The 18527-nt window shown below is 40.7% G+C and overlaps 2 protein-coding genes across 17 annotated transcripts in view; one reads left to right on the forward strand and one right to left on the reverse strand.

The window, feature by feature from the left end:
* The window catches only part of il12a (interleukin 12a), an 11898-nt gene extending 4193 nt beyond the window's left edge, over nucleotides 1-7705 (forward strand). Inside the window, exons 3-7 of one of the 2 annotated variants that reach the window (NM_001007107.2) lie at nucleotides 1010-1123; nucleotides 1518-1559; nucleotides 1683-1802; nucleotides 2056-2100; nucleotides 3844-4299. In NM_001007107.2, coding sequence (NP_001007108.2) covers nucleotides 1010-1123; nucleotides 1518-1559; nucleotides 1683-1802; nucleotides 2056-2100; nucleotides 3844-3975 — 453 coding nt within the window. In that variant the 3' untranslated portion in view covers nucleotides 3976-4299. Of the gene's footprint in view, nucleotides 1-1009; nucleotides 1124-1517; nucleotides 1560-1682; nucleotides 1803-2055; nucleotides 2101-3843 lie in introns of both variants that reach the window. The other variant, XM_087282790.1, reaches the window with a different exon arrangement.
* A 720-nt stretch (nucleotides 7706-8425) lies between these two features.
* Nucleotides 8426-18527, reverse strand: part of si:dkeyp-97b10.3 — a 31771-nt gene continuing 21669 nt past the window's right edge. For 11 of the 15 annotated variants that reach the window (XM_087283574.1, XM_087283570.1, XM_087283567.1 and 8 more), the window contains 6 exons: nucleotides 17895-18038; nucleotides 16015-16150; nucleotides 15025-15072; nucleotides 13670-13750; nucleotides 12406-12693; nucleotides 8426-9149 (listed from right to left, as the gene is read on the reverse strand). In XM_087283574.1, the coding sequence (XP_087139700.1) occupies nucleotides 9130-9149; nucleotides 12406-12693; nucleotides 13670-13750; nucleotides 15025-15072; nucleotides 16015-16150; nucleotides 17895-18038 (717 nt within the window). In that variant the 3' untranslated portion in view covers nucleotides 8426-9129. Of the gene's footprint in view, nucleotides 9150-12405; nucleotides 12694-13669; nucleotides 13751-15024; nucleotides 15073-15176; nucleotides 15286-16014; nucleotides 16151-17894; nucleotides 18039-18527 lie in introns of all 15 variants that reach the window. The other 4 variants (XR_015508905.1, XR_015508904.1, XR_015508903.1 and 1 more) reach the window with 1 other exon arrangement.

The following is an 18527-nucleotide window of genomic DNA, read 5'->3' on the forward strand; positions in this document are numbered from 1 at the left end:
TGTGAGGATGTTTCCCAGAGATGGGTTGCGGCTGTAAGGGCATCCGCTGTGTAAAAACATGCTGGATAAGTTGGCGGTTCATTCCGCTGTGGCGACCCCAGATTAATAAAGGGACTAAGCCGACAAGAAAATGAATGAATGAATAAAGCTGACAGCTGCTAACATTGTCTTAGCTGATGCTCAACACACACACACACACACACACACCTGTTAACATCTCAATAAAAGTACTCGAGGGTTTCGACAACCTTTAAAAAAAAAAAGGTTTTGTTGAACATTCGGTTTACCAAAAATAATACAAAGTGACCATGATCATAACAATCACTATTAACAAACCATTCATGAGCCTTTGAGCTCAATAAACTGCTAATGAACCGCTTATTAATAGTAAGGCATTAATTAGGTTTAGGTTTGGGTATTGGGTAGGACAAGGGATGTAGAGTAAGATCCTCCTTTATAAGTGCTCATAAACAGTTCATATCTTAATAACAGGCAGGTAATAAGACACGTTAAATAGTTGATAGTGTGAAATGTGACCTAAAGTGTTAGTAACTTAGTAGTAACGTACGTAGTAACACTGCTCTGGTTAATCTGATATGGCGTACAACTCAAACGAGTTACAGTGTTTATTTACACACTGACAGGGTAAACCAGCACTCACACTCAGCATGCATTTAGAAATGAGCTCATCCATCAACATGTGACGCCAATCACATCCCAGAATTCATCTCATCTGGTTTCCCTCCAAAATGACGTCATCAGCTGGAGGAGGATGATGTCATGAAACTGGCTCTTGTTGTTTAGTTCAAGGGATTTTACACACACACACACACACACACACACACACACATACACACACTCGAGTGAAGACGCATCACTGAGTAGTAATTGTTAATATATGTCAGCTATTATTTGTGTGTGTGTGTGTGTGTGTGTTTGTCATGTTGAACTGACATTCTCTTCCTGTGCGTGTGTGTGTGTCTATCTGTGCATGTGTGTGTTCTGGCAGGAGGGAAAAATGAAGGAGCAGGACTTGTTTGCTGGTTTTAACTGCACTGATCTGGAAGCTCAGATGACTCCTCACACACACACATCCTCCGTCTGCCAGCCGTCCGTCAGCGCTGTGAGTTCCTTCACACACACTCACTTTCAGAAGTGTTTTTTTTCTTTTTTCTTAAAGGGACAGTGCACCCAAAAACGAAGATTTGGTCAGTTGTGGAGTTTGCATGTTCTCCCCGTGTTGGCGTGGGTTTCCTCCGGGTGCTCCGGTTTCCCCCACAGTCCAAACACAAGCGCTATAGGGGAATTGATCAATTAAATTGGCCGTAGTGTATGAGTGTGTATGGGTGTTTCCCAGTACTGCAAGGGCTGCATAAAACATATGCTGGAATGATTGGTGGTTCATTCCGCTGTGGCGACCCCCTGAGAAGTAAAGAGATTAAGCCAGAGGAAAATGAATGTATATGTGTGTGTGTCTTCAGTGTGAGTATTAATGCTGTGTGATGTTCTGATTCCAGAACTCGTCCTGCTCGGCCCACAGAAGCTCTAACTTCAGCGCAGTAAGTGTGTGTGTGTGTGTGTGTGTGCTGCTGTCAGTCTATTGTGTCTAATATAAGTGTGTGTGTGCTGCTGTCAGATCTGCTGTCAGTCTAATGTAAGTGTGTGTGTGTGTGTTTGGCCAGGTGGAGTGTGTGAAGAACATCAGAGGTGATCTGCGCTATTATGATCTGCTGCTGAACTCCTACAAGCCCAGCACACAAGAGCTGAGCCCAGTCATCACGGCCAACACACAGCTCATCAATGTGAGGATACACTCACACACTACAGTCAGAGCGGCTCTAGCTGCACTCATTATTGTTATTATACCTCATGTCAAACTTTCATTCTTTTTCACATATTTCACAAATGAGTGTGTGTGTGTGTGTGTGTGTGTGTGTGTGTGTGTGTGTGTGTGTGTGTGTGTGTGTAATCTTGAATTCAATCTTTACTTGAACAGTATATTGATCATATAATGTGTGTGTGTGTGTACTAACTTACGTTCTGCTTGATTTCAAGTGCTTGAATCAGAGGTGTGAGTCTGCTGAAGGAGTGTTTCCTCAGGTGAGCGCACACACATATACACACACACACACACACACACACACACACACACACACACAAAAACTAAACTTTTGACACCGTGTAAAGTTGTACCGATCATTGTTATTTTATGAATATATTCTATGATAACTAGTCAGGAATTCAGCGGCCACTTTATTAGGTACACCTTACTAGTAGCAGGTTGGACCACCTTTTACCTTCAGATCTGCCTTAATCCTTCATGGCGGAGATTCATCAAGCTACTGGAAATATTCCTCAGAGATTTTGCTCCATATTGTCATGATAGCATCACACAGTTGCTGCAGATTTGTCGGCTGCACATCCATGATGCCAATCTCCCGTTCCACCACATCCCAAAGCTGCTCTATTGGATTGAGCTCTGGTGACTGTGGAGGCCATTTGAGTACAGTGACATGGTCAGCAGCAATACTCAGGTAGGCTGTGGCGTTGATGCTCAATTGGTACTAATGGACCCAAAGTGTGCCAAGAAAATCTCTCCCACACCATTACACCACCACCACCAGCCTGAACCGCTGATACAAGGCAGGATGATCCATGCTTTCATGTTTTTGAGGCCAAATTCCGAATGTGTCAGCAGAAATGGAGACTCATCAGAGCAGCAACGTTTCTCCAATCTTCTATTGTCCAGTTTTGGTGAGTCTGTGTGAATTGTAGCCTCAGTTTCCTGTTCTTAGCTGACAGGAGCGGCACCCGGTGTGCTCTTCTGCTGCTGTAGCCCATCCACCTCAAGGTTGGACGTGTTGTGTGTTCAGAGATGCTCTTCTGCAGAGCTCGGTTGTAGCGAGTGCTTATTTGAGTTACTGTTGCCTTTCTATCAGCTGGAACCAGTCTGGCCATTCTCCTCTGACCTCTGGCAGCAACAAGGCATTTGCGCCCACAGAACTGCCGCTCACTATTTCCTCTTTGTCGGAGCATTCTCTGTAAAACCCTAGAGAAAATCCCAGTAGATCAGCAGTTTCTGAAATACTCAGAGCAGCCCGTCTGGCAGCAACAACCATGCCACATTCAAAGTCACTCAAATCCCCTTTCTTCCCAATTCTGATGCTCACTCTGAACTACAGCAGATGGTCTCGACCATGTCTACATGCCTAAATACATTGAGTTGCTGCCATGTGATTGGCTGATTAGAAATTTGAATTAACAAGCAGTCTGACAGGTGTACCTAACAAAGTGGCCGGTGAGTGTAAAACCTCATAGTTGTGTTCATCCTGATAATTAGGGTCATAGTTGTAATAAAGACACATCCACATCATCATTTATGAGGTCTTAGATTTTTTTAAACGCCACACAAGCCTTACTTTATGCATAAAATGTCAGGTTACTCATTAGGAGGACATCTCAAGTCATACACTGCAAAAAATGCTTTTCTTACATTGTTTTGGTCTTGTTTGTAGTCTGAATATCAAACATTTCTTAAATCAACAAGCCTTTTCTAGACTAGCAAAACATATAGTCTTGTTTTCAGAAATAATACGACAAAATTAAGTGATTATTTCATTCAAAACAAGCAAAATAATCTGACAATGGGGCAATTAAAATAATCAAGTCAAGAAGAAAAAGTAATTATTTTGTGTTTGTGCACACACACACACACACATACACACACACACACACACACACAGACACACAGACACACACACACACACACACACAGACAAACACACACACACACAGAGTCGCTCAGTGGTTTGATGGTGTGTGTGTGTGTGTGTGTGTGTGCAGTGGCGCGTCTGGAAGGGCTCTTCGTTTGACGACCGAGTGTCCCTGTGTAAAACACTGAAGGGTTTCCACATCCGCTCCATCACCGTCAACAGAGCGCTGGCCTACATCGCCTCCGGAGAGCACAGGAAATGATGTCACTCACTACACCACCGCATGACATAAGCTAGAAGAGTCCTGTCATGAGCCGCTCTCCTTTATACTCTATTTATTGACCGATGTTTTGTATTTATTTATTCATTTTGGGAAGTTATTTATTGACCTGCATGTACTCCCTTATTTATTCACTATTTATTTATATATTTCTGCAACAAAACAACTGACTGTGCTGTGTGTTTTGTGTGTGTGAGAGGTATTGGTGTTGGTTATTAGCTCTGTTTCCATTCAAAGATGCCTAGATTAAGGTGTAAAACTAGAATATTGGATAAAAGGTTTGCTAATAAACCAGCGTTCACAGACAGAGAGAAACTAAAGAGAGCACAGTCATCTCTTCCTGATAAACTGGTGTTGGGATTTGCCACTGTGGTGTTTATCTGCTCTAATAAATGAGTTGCACCACAGAAGACGAAGACCTCTATCATACACCCGGCGCCACAAGGTGCAAGACATGTTTGGTGTGATTTGTTGCTATTTTCAGACCAGCACAACAATGATTATCTCGTTTTGTGCGACGTTGTTTAAATAGTAAATGCATCTGCGGCACTCTGTGGGCTCATGTGTGTGCTGGTCTATATAGGAGGTGTGTTAAGGCGCATTGTTGGTGTGTTGCTATACTGAGGAGCTGAAATAGACGCACCATTGACCAGCTAAAATCTGCTCTAAAGTCCAGCAGATTGTGTTAGTTATGCGCCTGTACAGGTCTAAACTCTGACACACTGCTGAACACACACAGGATGATCAGCAACACACACATATCTTTACAGATGAAAACAATTAAAGGATTAAGATGATCCAGAAATGATGATTTTCTCCATCAGTATAAACAGCACTGCCTCCATGCCTTCTTCACCTCGGGGGGCTTCTTCAGTTTATTGATGACCATCTGCATCAGTATAATGGGATTATTATCAGCAGGATTATTGATCATCTGCAGATTTATATCTGTTTTAATGAAAGCTAGTGTAGATGTGTCCGGCTGTGGGGTTGTGGAGACGTCTGCATCAGCATATGTGGATAAGAACAGGACGTGTGTTTGGATATAACTCAGTTGTTTGAGCACACTTCATTATTATTGCTCATTCACTCCTTTGCTGGAGATCAGAACTGAATTTAGAAACAGTTTAGACACAAATCTCTGCGCTTAACAGAGGAAATGAAACATGTGGGCTGATGGATGTGTTCAGTGGAGGGAGTTTCCACCGTTCCCTTACTTCACCAAAGTAAAGGAGTAAAGTAAAGCAGTAAAGTAAAGAGGCTGAATGGAGGAGGCTCGTTCTTTATCCTCGCGCTGCAGATGCTCTGTTTAACTGTTCTCTCGCTAGTGAAGCGTTCAGTTTTTACTCTTACAAAGTCGCCATGTAAATAGCAAATGCACCATGGAGCGACGCAACTGACTCTTAAAGGCAACGAGAGACGAGGTGCTGATTGGTTTAATGCAGGTTCTGCTCAAAACACAGCCAGAACTCATTAAGAGAATAAGCTCAGCCCTGTTAGACTATGCGCTGTGCGCAGACTTTTCTGTGCTTAAAATAGCAAAATTCAGAAACAGCCTTAATGCTTTTGCACCCTGCACTTTAGACTTTGTGCCTATATCATTAAAATAGAGGCCAAAGATGAAAGCTAAAAAACACGGTGGCTTTTGAAGGCTCGAGACGCTCTGCAGGAGGGCAGACAGATGCTCAAGACAGTTCTGGAGAGAATATTAATAGAGTAATAATAATAATACTGAAGCACTGTGATGACAGACTGACAGCTGAGGGGTTGTAGAAAGAGCAAAACACGTTATTTTGATGGTCCGTTTGAGTATTAGTAGACTATCTGCTGATACTGCTCCTTCAACACATATTTAACTGACTATAATGGCCCATTTCCACTGAGTGGTATGGTATGGTTCGGTTTGGTACGCTTTTATGGCCGCTTCCACTGTTAAAAAGCTTACCGAACCGAACCGTACCACCTTTTCGGCACCCTTTCGAAAGGGTACCAAACACGAGAAACAGTACCAAAAGGCGGAGCTAGACGTGCAGCTGAATGCTATTGGTTTACAGAGATACGTCATTCGCTTACGCAACAATCCAGAATGAAAACAAAAGAACCGCCATGTTTAAAATACACAGCGAGAGATTACAGCGGAATTATATATACAAATAATAACGAGCCATGGTCGACCCGGGCTCAAACAAACAAAGACACTTTGCAAATACTTGTCATCTTACACTAACCCCAACCCCAACCTAATATTCATTCATTCATTTTCTTTAGAGCTTAGTCCCTTTATTAATCAGGGGTCGCCACAGCGGAATGAACCGCCAACTTATCCAGCATGTTTTACGCAGCTGATGCCCTTCCAGCTGCAATCCATCACTGGGAAACACCCATACACACACATGCACTATGGACAATTTAGCTTACCCAATTCACCTGTACCACATATCTTTGGACTTGTGGGGGAAACCGGAGCACCCTGAGGAAACCCACGCCAACACGGGGAGCCCAACCTAACAGTCTACATATAATCTAATGAGAATAAGTTGGCATGTGGATGCAATGTAACTTAAATTCAAAAAACAGACCATCAAAATAAAGTGTGACCCAACATTTCAGATGTGCTGGAAATGCTGCAAAGTCCATTATTGCATCCCATCATGCACATTTTTAATCATCACATGATCTGTTCATACAAACTATCTGGACTTTATGTAGTAAGCGTGTTTCACATTGTAGTTTATGCACACTTTTACCTATTGGATAAACAGTTCATCTTAGTTGTGCGCATACATTTATTATGCACATTATTATGCAATAAACCAGTATGTAGCTAAAACAGGAGGATGAAAACATGGTTAGTGAGACCGAACTGATGCTGAGAGCACAGCAGATTCAAAACCAGAGGGAATCGACACCTTCACACTGTATATGTCATGTAAAAAGGTCATCAAATGGCAAATGATCACCACAGAGAGGGCACAAAACCCCTGCTCAGAGGTGGAATGAATGCATTTACTGTACGCCAGTATTTCAGCTGTGAACTGGGTTACGGTATCAGTTTGACACAGGAGCACAAAGTCTTCAGTTGAGTGGGAATATCTTTAGCAATAGCAAAACACACCATATGCATGAACAAAAAAATGATTTTTCCTTCATGCCAAAAACATTAGAATAATAAGTAAAAATATGTCCTGCTGTTCGTGTATTAAAACCTATATTTTGATTAGTAATGATCATTGCTAAGAGCTTTAAAGGTGATTTTTCCTCAACATTTTAGGTGTTTTTGCACACCAGGGCCCTCATGTATCAACAAAAAAAAACTTTGCGTACGGCAGGTTTCACGCTCACGTTTGGATTAACTAACGATGAAATGAACGTGGGAATGTGTGCAGGTCCATGCCAACTTCATGCCTGGCGTTCGCACATTTCTTGTGTGTGTGTGTGTTTTATTTTCATTGGCGACTCCTAGAGGCAGTTGTGTTAAATTGCACTCTACAAAGTGTCTTTGAGGCGTGCAATGGCAGCTGTACAAGACGAGATCATCCGCATGTCCTGCAGGTTTATAAGGTTTCCATGCAGTTGACCAGCCGAACATTAAAGCGCAATTTGCAGCGGTCGCCGGTTTCCCCAATGTAATCGGAGCGATCGACTGCACACGCATTGCCATAAAGACACTATCTGAAGACGAATATGTATATGTGCAAATAAAATATGATGCACAGACTTATTAATGATTCCTACTTGTCTTCCTCGTGATGAAGAGTAGGCAAAATCTGATCCACCAGACGGTGGATTCAAACCGAGTTCATGCTTGAACATGTCGCCATGCGCTTTACGAGCTACGCCACTCACGCTGTTAAAGAGACTAGAAAATTTGACCCCTTTACATCGCACTTTCTTTTTTATATCCACTCAGTGTGCGATTTTCAGACCTAACTGCGTTAACCACATCAGCTAAACTCTCCCTCTTTATTTTTTTCTTTTGTTATTAATTTCAGAGAACAAACTTGCAAATAACAAAGTTTTTCTCTAGTCTATCTCCAAAAGCAGCCCCTCCAAATCACAGTCTGTTCAAAGTTTCTCTTCTTGCTTTCTTTTGCCGTTGCTTTTTCGTTTGATTTGGCCAAAGTAGAGTCATTAGCATATTCATACGGGGGAGGAGGCAGGGAGGGGTTTTGCGCTCAGTTTCACGTTCATTCAGATGTTCAAAGAGAATATGTGTGGGATTCGGCGATTCTGAATTTTTTACTGCATATGCACATTTACAGCTTTGTGCATACGCAATGTTTTATTATGAACTCAACGCAAGTCTTCGTACAGATATTTAAACGGTTCTAAAATATGTCCATGTCTAACAACCCATACAACACTGGAAAGCTTATCTATTCAGCTTTCAGATGATGTATAACTCTCAATTTTAAAAAAATGACCACTTATGACTGATTTTGTGGTGTTTAATCTTGCTTTGAGGCATTATTGACTGAACTTTGAACAGAAAGCAGTTCAAACAGCCTCATATTGCAGAACAAGTCTTTCTGACACACAAAAATGTCTGAAATGCTTCAATAACAGGAGCGCTGCAGATTTTGTTCATTTCCCTGATTTATACACTTAAGGAAAGGTGAGTCAGACTCCTCCAAACATCCCCTGAGACAGCACATTAGAGAAAACACCCTTCCAGACAATATTCCTACACAGTGTGGTGTGTTCGACCACTGGAAGTTCATCTACAAGGTACTGTTGATGCTCACGTGTGGATTAGAGTCTTTGTTTTACATGAATATCATGATATTTATACGCAGTTTTACCACAACCGTCAGGAAAAAGCACCGAAATATCAAAACAGTTTCATAAAAACTGGCTCATTATTCGACAAATACTTACAATATGTACAAGATATAAAAAAATAAAAGCTAAACACAAAGATCAACATACCAACAAAATCTCCCACTCAACAGTAAACAGAGCTCAGATTGGTTGAGAGGTTTGTAAACCGGCGAGCGCGGCAGACTCCTGTGTTAAAGCTGACTGGCCTTTTACTGCAGGACCTCTTCATGGCTCTCTAATAGTGGTTAAAAGACATTTCCGTCACATGGTGGAGATCAGCAGACGTCCACATGCTCGTCTCACAGCTTCATGCGGTCATTTATTGTGTAGCATCTCTGGAAAACACACACACAGGTTTGTTTTTGTAAATTGTGGGGACATTCCATAGGTTATTATACTGTATTTTCTAATCGCCCTACAATTAAAACACACACACAGGACACTACGGTTTTACTTTCTAAAAAAAAACCCCTGAGATTTATAAGCTTATTTGAGGAATGGGGACATCAGCAATGTCCTCATAATTCACCATCTCATTGTAATACCTGTCTAATGTGTATAATGACATGGGTATTAGACAGGTATTACAAGGAGATGGTGCTCAAGTCTCAAAAGACATATGAATCACTATGTCATTATACACATTTCTGTCCTGCTACATCACAAAAACACCAAAATGTGAATGTGTATAAATACAATAAACCCCATGTACATATAAATACAGCTAAAGTCTGTAGTATTCACCCTCCTGTATCATTTTTCCCCCAATTTCTGTTTAACGTAGAGCAGATTTCTTCAACATTTCTAATCATAACAGTTTTATAACTCATTTCTAATCGCTGATTTCTTTACCATTAGCCATGATTACACGTAATATTAGACTAGATATTCTTCAAGACACTTCTATACAGCTTAAAGAGACATTTAAAGGCTTCACTAGGGTAATCAGGGTAAAGTTGGGGTAATTAGGAAAGTTATTGTATAACAGTGGTTTGTTCTGGAGACAATCCAACACTAATATTGCTGATGGGGCGAATAATATTGACCTTAACATGGCTTTAAAACCATTAAAAACTGCTTTTATTCTAGTCAAAATAAAACAAATAAGACTTTCTCCAGAAGAACAAATATTAGAGGAAATACTGTGAAACATTTAAAAAAAATATTTAGAAATTATGAAAAACCTGTTAAACATCATTTGGGAAATACTTTTTGAGAAAATATATTTACAGGAGGGTGAATCATTCTGACTTCAACTATACGTATTTATATTATAGGTGGGCATAGATAATTTTTTTAAAATCTAGTTTAATCTCACTGTAATCTCAGAATTAATCTAGATTAAAATGTCTCATTTGAGTTCTGCCGAAGGCATTCAGAATATGTGTGCTACCCAAATAATAAGTCTTTGAGAACGTGCTTCTCAAGCCAGGTGGCGCATTAGAGCAGGGGCTTATCTCCTGCTTCCAATATGCACCACACACTGCTTGAGGAACTGATCTACTATGATAATTGGTGATGAAAATAAATGTTGTTCAATAAGATGTACTTGTGTTTACTAACTGTTGATTCAGTTAAACATGAATGTTGAACTGTAGGCCGACATAAGCCTCAAACAGCCATTTTTGATTGCCTTAATCTGACTAAAGTCATCACTGAACTAAACAGAAATGGAGTTAAGACGTGTGGAGTATGCAGATATTAACAAACACTGCAATCAAACTATTACCGTCATGTAGTACTTTTCGCCATATACAACAAGATCCACACACAAGGCTCTCAGTAAAGGACCACACACACACACACAAACACATCGTGAATGCAAAAGTATTTTTCTTTCCATCAGCGTGCGTTATTAAATTCCATAACACTTTCACCAGTCCTTGCTCCTTATTTGCGTCTAATACCCCAGTTTGTCACGGGGACATGAATGAAATGTTCATGAGTGAATGTGAAACTGCCGAACTGCAGTTAAAGTCAGGCATCCTGCTTATTTAATTCAGAAGGACACTTTTTTTTGTCAGACAGCTCATCGGTCAGGTATACATTCGCGCTGAAATATCAAGGCGAAAGTCATCATAGCTTGCGTAGAATAGACCCAGCTCCCAACCCAACTTTGAAAATAGATTAACGGCCATATTGTTTTTATCGCGCGATTAGTCTCGTGTTAACGCAGCATGTTAATGCTGATAACGACCCACCACTTAATATATATAGAATAAGCAAAATTCTGGAAATTATAACCACAAAAAAATTTTTATCGTGAAAAATCACACAAAAAAATTGTGAAAAACTAGGAGGTCTTTATTACGCATGTGCATGATATCACCATTTTCAAAGACGGGATTGTAAATACCGTCATACCGCAATATTAAATTTTTTCGATATTACCGAAGTCGCATGACTCGGTAAAACTATAGGTCTTTTGAGAAAATTTGCTCAGGCGAATGAAGCGAACGGGAGGTAGCTGAAACTTCATTTCCCATCAGCCCCGGCGTGGCCATAATCCTTTGCGGTCTGTTGTCGCTACAGATCCAGTAATGCGGAAATGGAGTGTGCTGCTAGTAGCGGAGATGAAAAAAAGATGGAAATGATCGAACCTAAAGCGGGTGTTGTCGCCGTGCGCGTGCTGAATAGCGGTGCTGTCGCGCGCGTTCTGATCAGCTGTGTTGTGGCGCGCGTATTGTAAAGCGCCGAGGGGGGGTTGAGCGCGCATACTCGAGAGGTGTTGTCGCGCGCCTACTGAAGGGCTGGACTGGACGGAGGTTGTGTCGCGTCGCGGGGGCACTTTTGATCGTTTTGGAAGGGCATTTTCTATCCAAGACTAAAAAGGGCATGTGCACTGCACAGGTTGAGCCCTGTGTGTGCACGTGCCTGCAAATTGGGGAATACGACTAATAATCAGTCATGGGGACTGCAGAAACACAGCACACTGTTCAGATTGATGCAGACATTGACTTGTACCGCAAAGAGACCTCTATCTCACTCATGGTTTGTCTTCTCAAGTGGGGGAAAGACAATGCACAACGTTACCCCACTGCTGTCAACCTGGACCAAGTCATATCTCTCTTGTCCCAGAAACCTCAGTCCCAAATGAGAGGTTTTTTTTCTGTTGCAGGGGACATTGTAAATACCCAGAGATACCAGCTTTCACCAGATTATAGTTATATGATCATTTTCCTTTAAACCCATCTCTATCTAAGTGAGTGATTAAATGTTGAATGTGATGAGTTTTCAACAATACTAAATTGAAACTTTATTTTTTTACATGGTTTAATAATTTTTTGTTATTAAAATTGAAGTTCCTGTTTCAAAGCTAACAGATAGATGGCTAATTTGTATGTCATTGACACTTTTGGCACTTTTTTGGAGTATTTTCAAAAGTTTTTTTTTCCTGTAAATGATTCAATAAATACCGTACCGTGACATTCATACCGAGGTATTACCGTACCGTGAAATTCTGATACCGTTACATCCCTACCTATTAGTTGTTTACATGGAGGCAATAGCGGTGGTGTTTTCAAACTTATGCATTTTCACAGTTTTTATGTAAACGAACAGGTAAACCGCATAAAGCTCTTGTCAACTCACCGTCTAGCACAGCGATGACCTCATTGGGAACGTCGTCGTTGTCTTTAAGACTATTGTGCAGCTCCTGAACTCCAGCTTTCCCCTTGGGCTGCCGGCGTCTCCAGCGCTCCAGCATGGTGAACTTCAGCATGGTGGCGTTCTCCTCAGCCGCCTCCATCTCCTCCAGGTTCTGGTTGCTGAAGCCCAGATAGCTGATGGCCACGATCTTCCACTCCTTCCCCATGTGTTTGGCCACTCGCATCAGCTGCTGATCGGTCAGAGCTGGAGCCACAGCCACCGCGTTACAGTCTGAACACAACACAGCGTCAGTAAGCAGCGCTCTAGGCTAGATTATAGCAGAAGACGGTGCTCTAGACTAGTGTTTAACAGCAGACGGCGCTCTAGAGTAGTGTTTAACAGCAGACGGCCCTCTAGGCTAGTGTTTAACAGCAGACGGCGCTCTAGACTAGTGTTTAACAGCAGACGGCGCTCTAGGCTAGTGTTTAACAGTAGACGGCGCTCTAGACTAGTGTTTAACAGCAGACGGCGCTCTAGACTAGTGTTTAACAGCAGACGGCGCTCTAGGCTAGATTATAGCAGTAGACAGCGCTCTAGACTAGTGTTTAACAGCAGACGGCGCTTTAGGCTAGTGTTTAACAGCAGACGTCGCTCTAGGCTAGTGTTGAACAGCAGACGGCGCTCTAAGCGAGTTTTAATAGCAGACTGCGCTCTAGGCTAGTGATTAACAGCAGACGGTGCTCTAGGCTAGTGTTTAACAGCAGATGGCACTCTAGACTAGTGTTTAACAGCAGATGGCGCTCTAGTCTAGTGTTTACCAGCAGACTGTAATCTAGACTAGTGTTTAATAGCAGAGGGTGCTCTAGACTAGTGTTGAACAGCAGACGGCGCTCTAGACTAGTGTTGAACAGCAGACGGCGCTCTAGACTAGTGTTTAACAGCAGACTGTAATCTAGACTAGTGTTTAATAGCAGACGGTGCTCTAGACTAGTGTTGAACAGCAGACGGCGCTCTAGACTAGTGTTGAACAGCAGACGGCGCTCTAGACTAGTGTTTAACAGCAGACTGTAATCTAGACTAGTGTTTAATAGCAGACGGTGCTCTAGGCTAGTGTTTAACAGCAGACTGCGCTCTAGACTAGTGTTGAACAGCAGATGGCGCTCTAGACTACAATCTAGAACTGACTTCTCAAACAGGTTTAAAGTTGAAGCTGTTATATCAGCAGGATAAATACTGTAGGTTGGCGTCTCGTTTGCCGTACACTTACCAGGCTCATCCACAGCATGAGTTTTCTTGCTGCGCTTGTAGCTCAGCTCATCGTCTGAGGTGCTGCTGTGTCTCTTTGTGCCTACAGACGTCCACACCACAACACAATCAGCATTCATCAGTAATGCGACAGTGCAGTTAAAGCCAGCCTAACTCCCTTTACAGAACCAATCTCTCTATCCATCCATCCATCCATCCATCTATCTACTCATTGTTCAATTTTTCATTCTATCGTTCCATCCATCCATCCAACCAATCAATCCATCCATCCAACCAACCCACCCATCCAATTAATCCATCTATCCATCCATTCATTGTTCAATCTATCGTTTTATCATTCCATCCAACCAACCAATCAATCAATCAATCAATCCATCCATCCATCCATCTACTCATTGTTCAATCTTTCGTTCTATCATTCCATCCATCCATCCATCCAACCAATCTATCATCCATCCATCCATTGTTCAATCTTTCATTCTATCATTCCATCCATCCATCCATCCATCCATCCATCCAACCATTCTATCATCCATCCATCCATTGTTCAATCTTTGGTTCTATCGTTCCATCCATCCATCCATCCATCCAACCAATCAATCCATCCATCCATCCATCCAACCAACCTATCCATGCATCAATCCGTTCATCCATCCAATTAATCCATCCATCCATTCATTGTTCAATCTATCGTTTTATCATTCCATCCAACCAACCAATCAATTAATCAATCCATCCATCCATTCATTGTTCGATCAATCGTTCTATCATTCCATCCAACCAATCAATCCATCCATCCATCCATCCAGCCATCCATCCATCCATCCATCCATTCATTGTTTGATCTATCATTCTATCATTCCATCCAACCAATCAATCAATTAATCAATCAATCCATCCATTCATTGTTCAATCTATTGTTCTATCATTCCATCCAACCAACCAATCAATCAATCGATCAATCAACCAATTAATCAATCCATCAATCCATTCATCCATTCATTCATCCATCCATCCATTCATTGTTCGATCTATCGTTCTATTGTTCCATCCATCCATCCATCCAACCAACACATCCATCCATCCATCTATCCATCTATCTATCTATCCACCCATCTATTCATTGTTCAATCTATCGTTCTATTGTTCCATCCATCCATCCATCCATCCAACCTATCCATCCATACGTTGTATAACAAAATGAGTCACAAACTAAACGTTACATCTTTTATCCTTAAACCTAAAGAGTAAACATTGTAACACTAGCAATTTACGAAATGCAACAAATTTCCAGGTTTCAGCCACAAATCCAGCTCCTCCTTTCAGCCCGATTGAGCAGAGAGATGCATTACATACCTTTCGTTGGTCTTTTGGGCATTTCTTCTACATGGTGTGTGCAGTCTCCTGTAAAACATTTATTCATTACTTTGATTTCTGCAGACAAAGGTTATTGTCAATAAACTCTTCAGAGTTACACTTATAATTAAATACTAAATGATCAAACTTACATTGCTGGACATATTTAATAACACAACAATCTTTCCCCTTTATAAGGGAACTCCAACGTGTGTCCATAGATAAACAAACTTTGGGAGAGCGTCAGACGACCAATCACTTCTGAAGATAAGAAAACGGGCCAATGAAATGCCTATTGAATTGAACCTGATGAGCTCATCAACACTATTTCAGTCAGCTGCTGGAGAATTTGCCTGCTGAAAAGCCTATGGCTGCGTCCCAAATTGCCTACTACTCAGTAACTACTGCATTTGAATTTAAACGTACTAATCAGCCGTTAGAAAAGTACGTTCTATACAGTTTGAATGTGAAAAGTATGAATGGAATTGGGACGTACTACATCCGCCATTTTGACATAGTCACGTGACCTACCTGCGTAATTTGCATCGCTTTACTTCCATTCATGAATTCGCTCGCGGGGCATCATGGGATAGCGCAGCATGCATGGGATGCAGACTCCAGTATCTCGCCGGAAGTAGTAAGTCATCCGTCCATCCAGTAAGTCATTCTATGAATTCGGACATACTACTCGACTCACATACTGATTTTAACGTACTATATAGTATGGAAGTATGTGGTTTCAGACGCAGCCTATCACTCAGCTCCAAGCTGGAGACTCAGGTGCTGTGGCAGTGGAGACACACGTCTCATTTTTATTTAATTTTTCTAATTTTAGTTACTACACTCCCTCATTAATCCACAGATTTAGAAGATAATTAGCACAGAAATAGGGAAGTAGGCAAATCGGGACGCAACATTCTGATCTAAACTGTTATAATTTGACATTTTCCATTGATTATGTTTGGGACAGACTCATTAGTGGAGCCGTACCCTCTCTGATAGTGGACGTCCATACAGTCTGACCCGAGTCTGCATCCGTCAGGGAGAGTTTGAATGGAGGACTGTCCTCAAAGAAGACCTCAATGTATCCCTTCACCTCCACACTGTCCGGAGTGAAGAGCATGTCCTGCACACACACACACACACACACACACACACACACACACACACACACACACACACACACACACACACACACACACACACACACCGTTTACATCACATACTTCTCAAGAGCTGCATATTTTGCATGTGATTGTTACAATTGGCATGCTCCCTACATAGTGTTCACTGCTCTCTACACCCTTTGTAAACAAGCTGAACTTGAGGTTTGCTACATTTAAAAACAAAGATTTACTCTGCATTATTTGCAGAGCCTTCAAACGAAACTTATTACAGAAGTGTGAAGAGTTAACCACATGTTTATCACAAGACATTTGACGATCATCAGCATCTTAAATACTTAAAAGTTTTAAATTTTTTAATTTTGAATTATTTGATGTAAAAGTGTGTGAATATATATTTACTCGCTTTTTATTATTAACAATTAACTAGCATGCACATGTTTATGTAATGCATGTAGAATGTAGTTGTGTCACTTTTATTTTGATGATCCATTTTTTTTTTTAAATAAGATACAGTGCATCTACATGCCAGCTAATTCTCAATAGATTATAAGTAGACTGTAAGGGTTGGGGTTAGTGTGAGTTGACATGTACTTGCTATGTTTCCTATAGTCAGTTGTATGTGTGTTGAAGGAGCAGTATCAGCAGATATTAAGCAGACAGTCTACTAATACTCAAATGGACCATCAAAATAAGTATTATTTTCTCTTTTAGTAGACATATTATGTGACAGACTTGCTTTGTTTACCAAACAAGTGGATTTAATTGGGTTGGTAACACTTTAGATTAGCTCATAATTCATGCTAATAACTAGTGTCTTATTACATGCCTATTATTAAGAACGTATAAAGTATGATCTTACTCTACATCCCTAGTCCTAACCAATACCCAAACCTAAACCCAACTAACACCTTACTGACTATTAAGAAAGAAGGTCATTAGGCTGGTAGTGTTAGTTAATGGTTAGTTAATACCATAAATTGTGACAAAGTAAAGCGTTTAATTGGATTTGCACTGTAAACCTTACATAAATGTTATTATTTTAATTTTCCTGTTTTAACATTTCAGTTTTTACACTCCCGAAATCATTCCTCATAAATCTGCAGAGAAAACGCTGCACAGAAAATAACTCTGCAGATACTGCCCTATTGAAATCAGCACATCTACAGTTGAAGTCAGAATTATTCGCCCCCTTTGAATTATTTTTTCTTCTTTAAATATTTTCCAAATGATGTTGACCAGATTCAGGAAATGTTCACAGTGTGTCTGATAATATTTTTTCTTCTGGAGAAAGTCTGATTTGTTTTATTTCGGCTAGAATAAAAGCAGTTTTTAATTTTTTAAACACCATTTTAAGGTCAGTATTATTAGCCACTTAAAGCTAGATTTGTTTTCAATAGTGTACACAACAAACCACTGTTATACAATGACTTTCCTAATTCCCCTAACCTGCCTAGTTAACCTAATTACCCTAGTGAAGCCTTTAAATGTCACTTTAACCTGTATAGAAGTGTCTTGAAGAATATCTAGCCTAATATTATGTGCTGTCATCATGACAAAGAGAAAATAAATCAGTTATTAGAGATGAGTTATTAACACTATTATTATTAGAGATGTGTTAATGAAATCTGCTCTCTGTTAAACAGATATTGAGGAAAAATAAACAGGGGGGTTTATAATTCTGACTTCGCATGTGTAAATTATTAAAAAAACAGAGCAAAAGGTGAAATGTAAAAGATCCCTCACCTCTGGTGTGATGTGACCCACGGGTTCGCTGATCAGACGGTACTTTCTGTTCTCCTCCAGCATGCATGTTGGTGGTTTGTCAACTAGAATGTACTTTTTGTTGTTCTTACAGTTGTTCGCCCTCCGAACGGCCTTCCTGATGTCCTGCAAAAAGACGCATCAGCAATAAAAAAGAGGAAGTTAAGAAAAAATTCAGTCTAATCAAGTCTTGTTTATTTTTACACTGGCTAAAGTTGTACACTTCTTTTTGGAAATAAGCTCATTTAGAGTTACAATCTTTTAATCTATTCAGCTGATCTCAGTTGTGGCACTTTTAGCTTAGCTTAGCATACACTATTGAATCGGATTAGACCGTTAGCATCTCGATCAAAACTTTCAAAAATCTTTTAATGATTATCCTACTTAAAGATGTTTCTTATGTAGTTACATCGTGTACTAAGACCGACAAAAAAAATGTACTATTTTCTGGCTCTGCATCATATCAGTGCAAGTCATGGTACAGCAGTAGAGTTCCTTGATTATTATGCCAGAATGAGAGGATACTTCATTTCAGCCATAGAAAAATTGCAACTTTTCATTTTCTGTCAGTCTTAGTACATGATGTAACTGCAGAAGAGTCGAGCTTTAAACAGG

The sequence above is a fragment of the Danio rerio genome, chromosome 15 (genome assembly GCF_052040795.2).
Source record: "Danio rerio strain M-AB ecotype USA chromosome 15, GRCz13ab, whole genome shotgun sequence".
Lineage (NCBI taxonomy): Eukaryota > Metazoa > Chordata > Actinopteri > Cypriniformes > Danionidae > Danio > Danio rerio.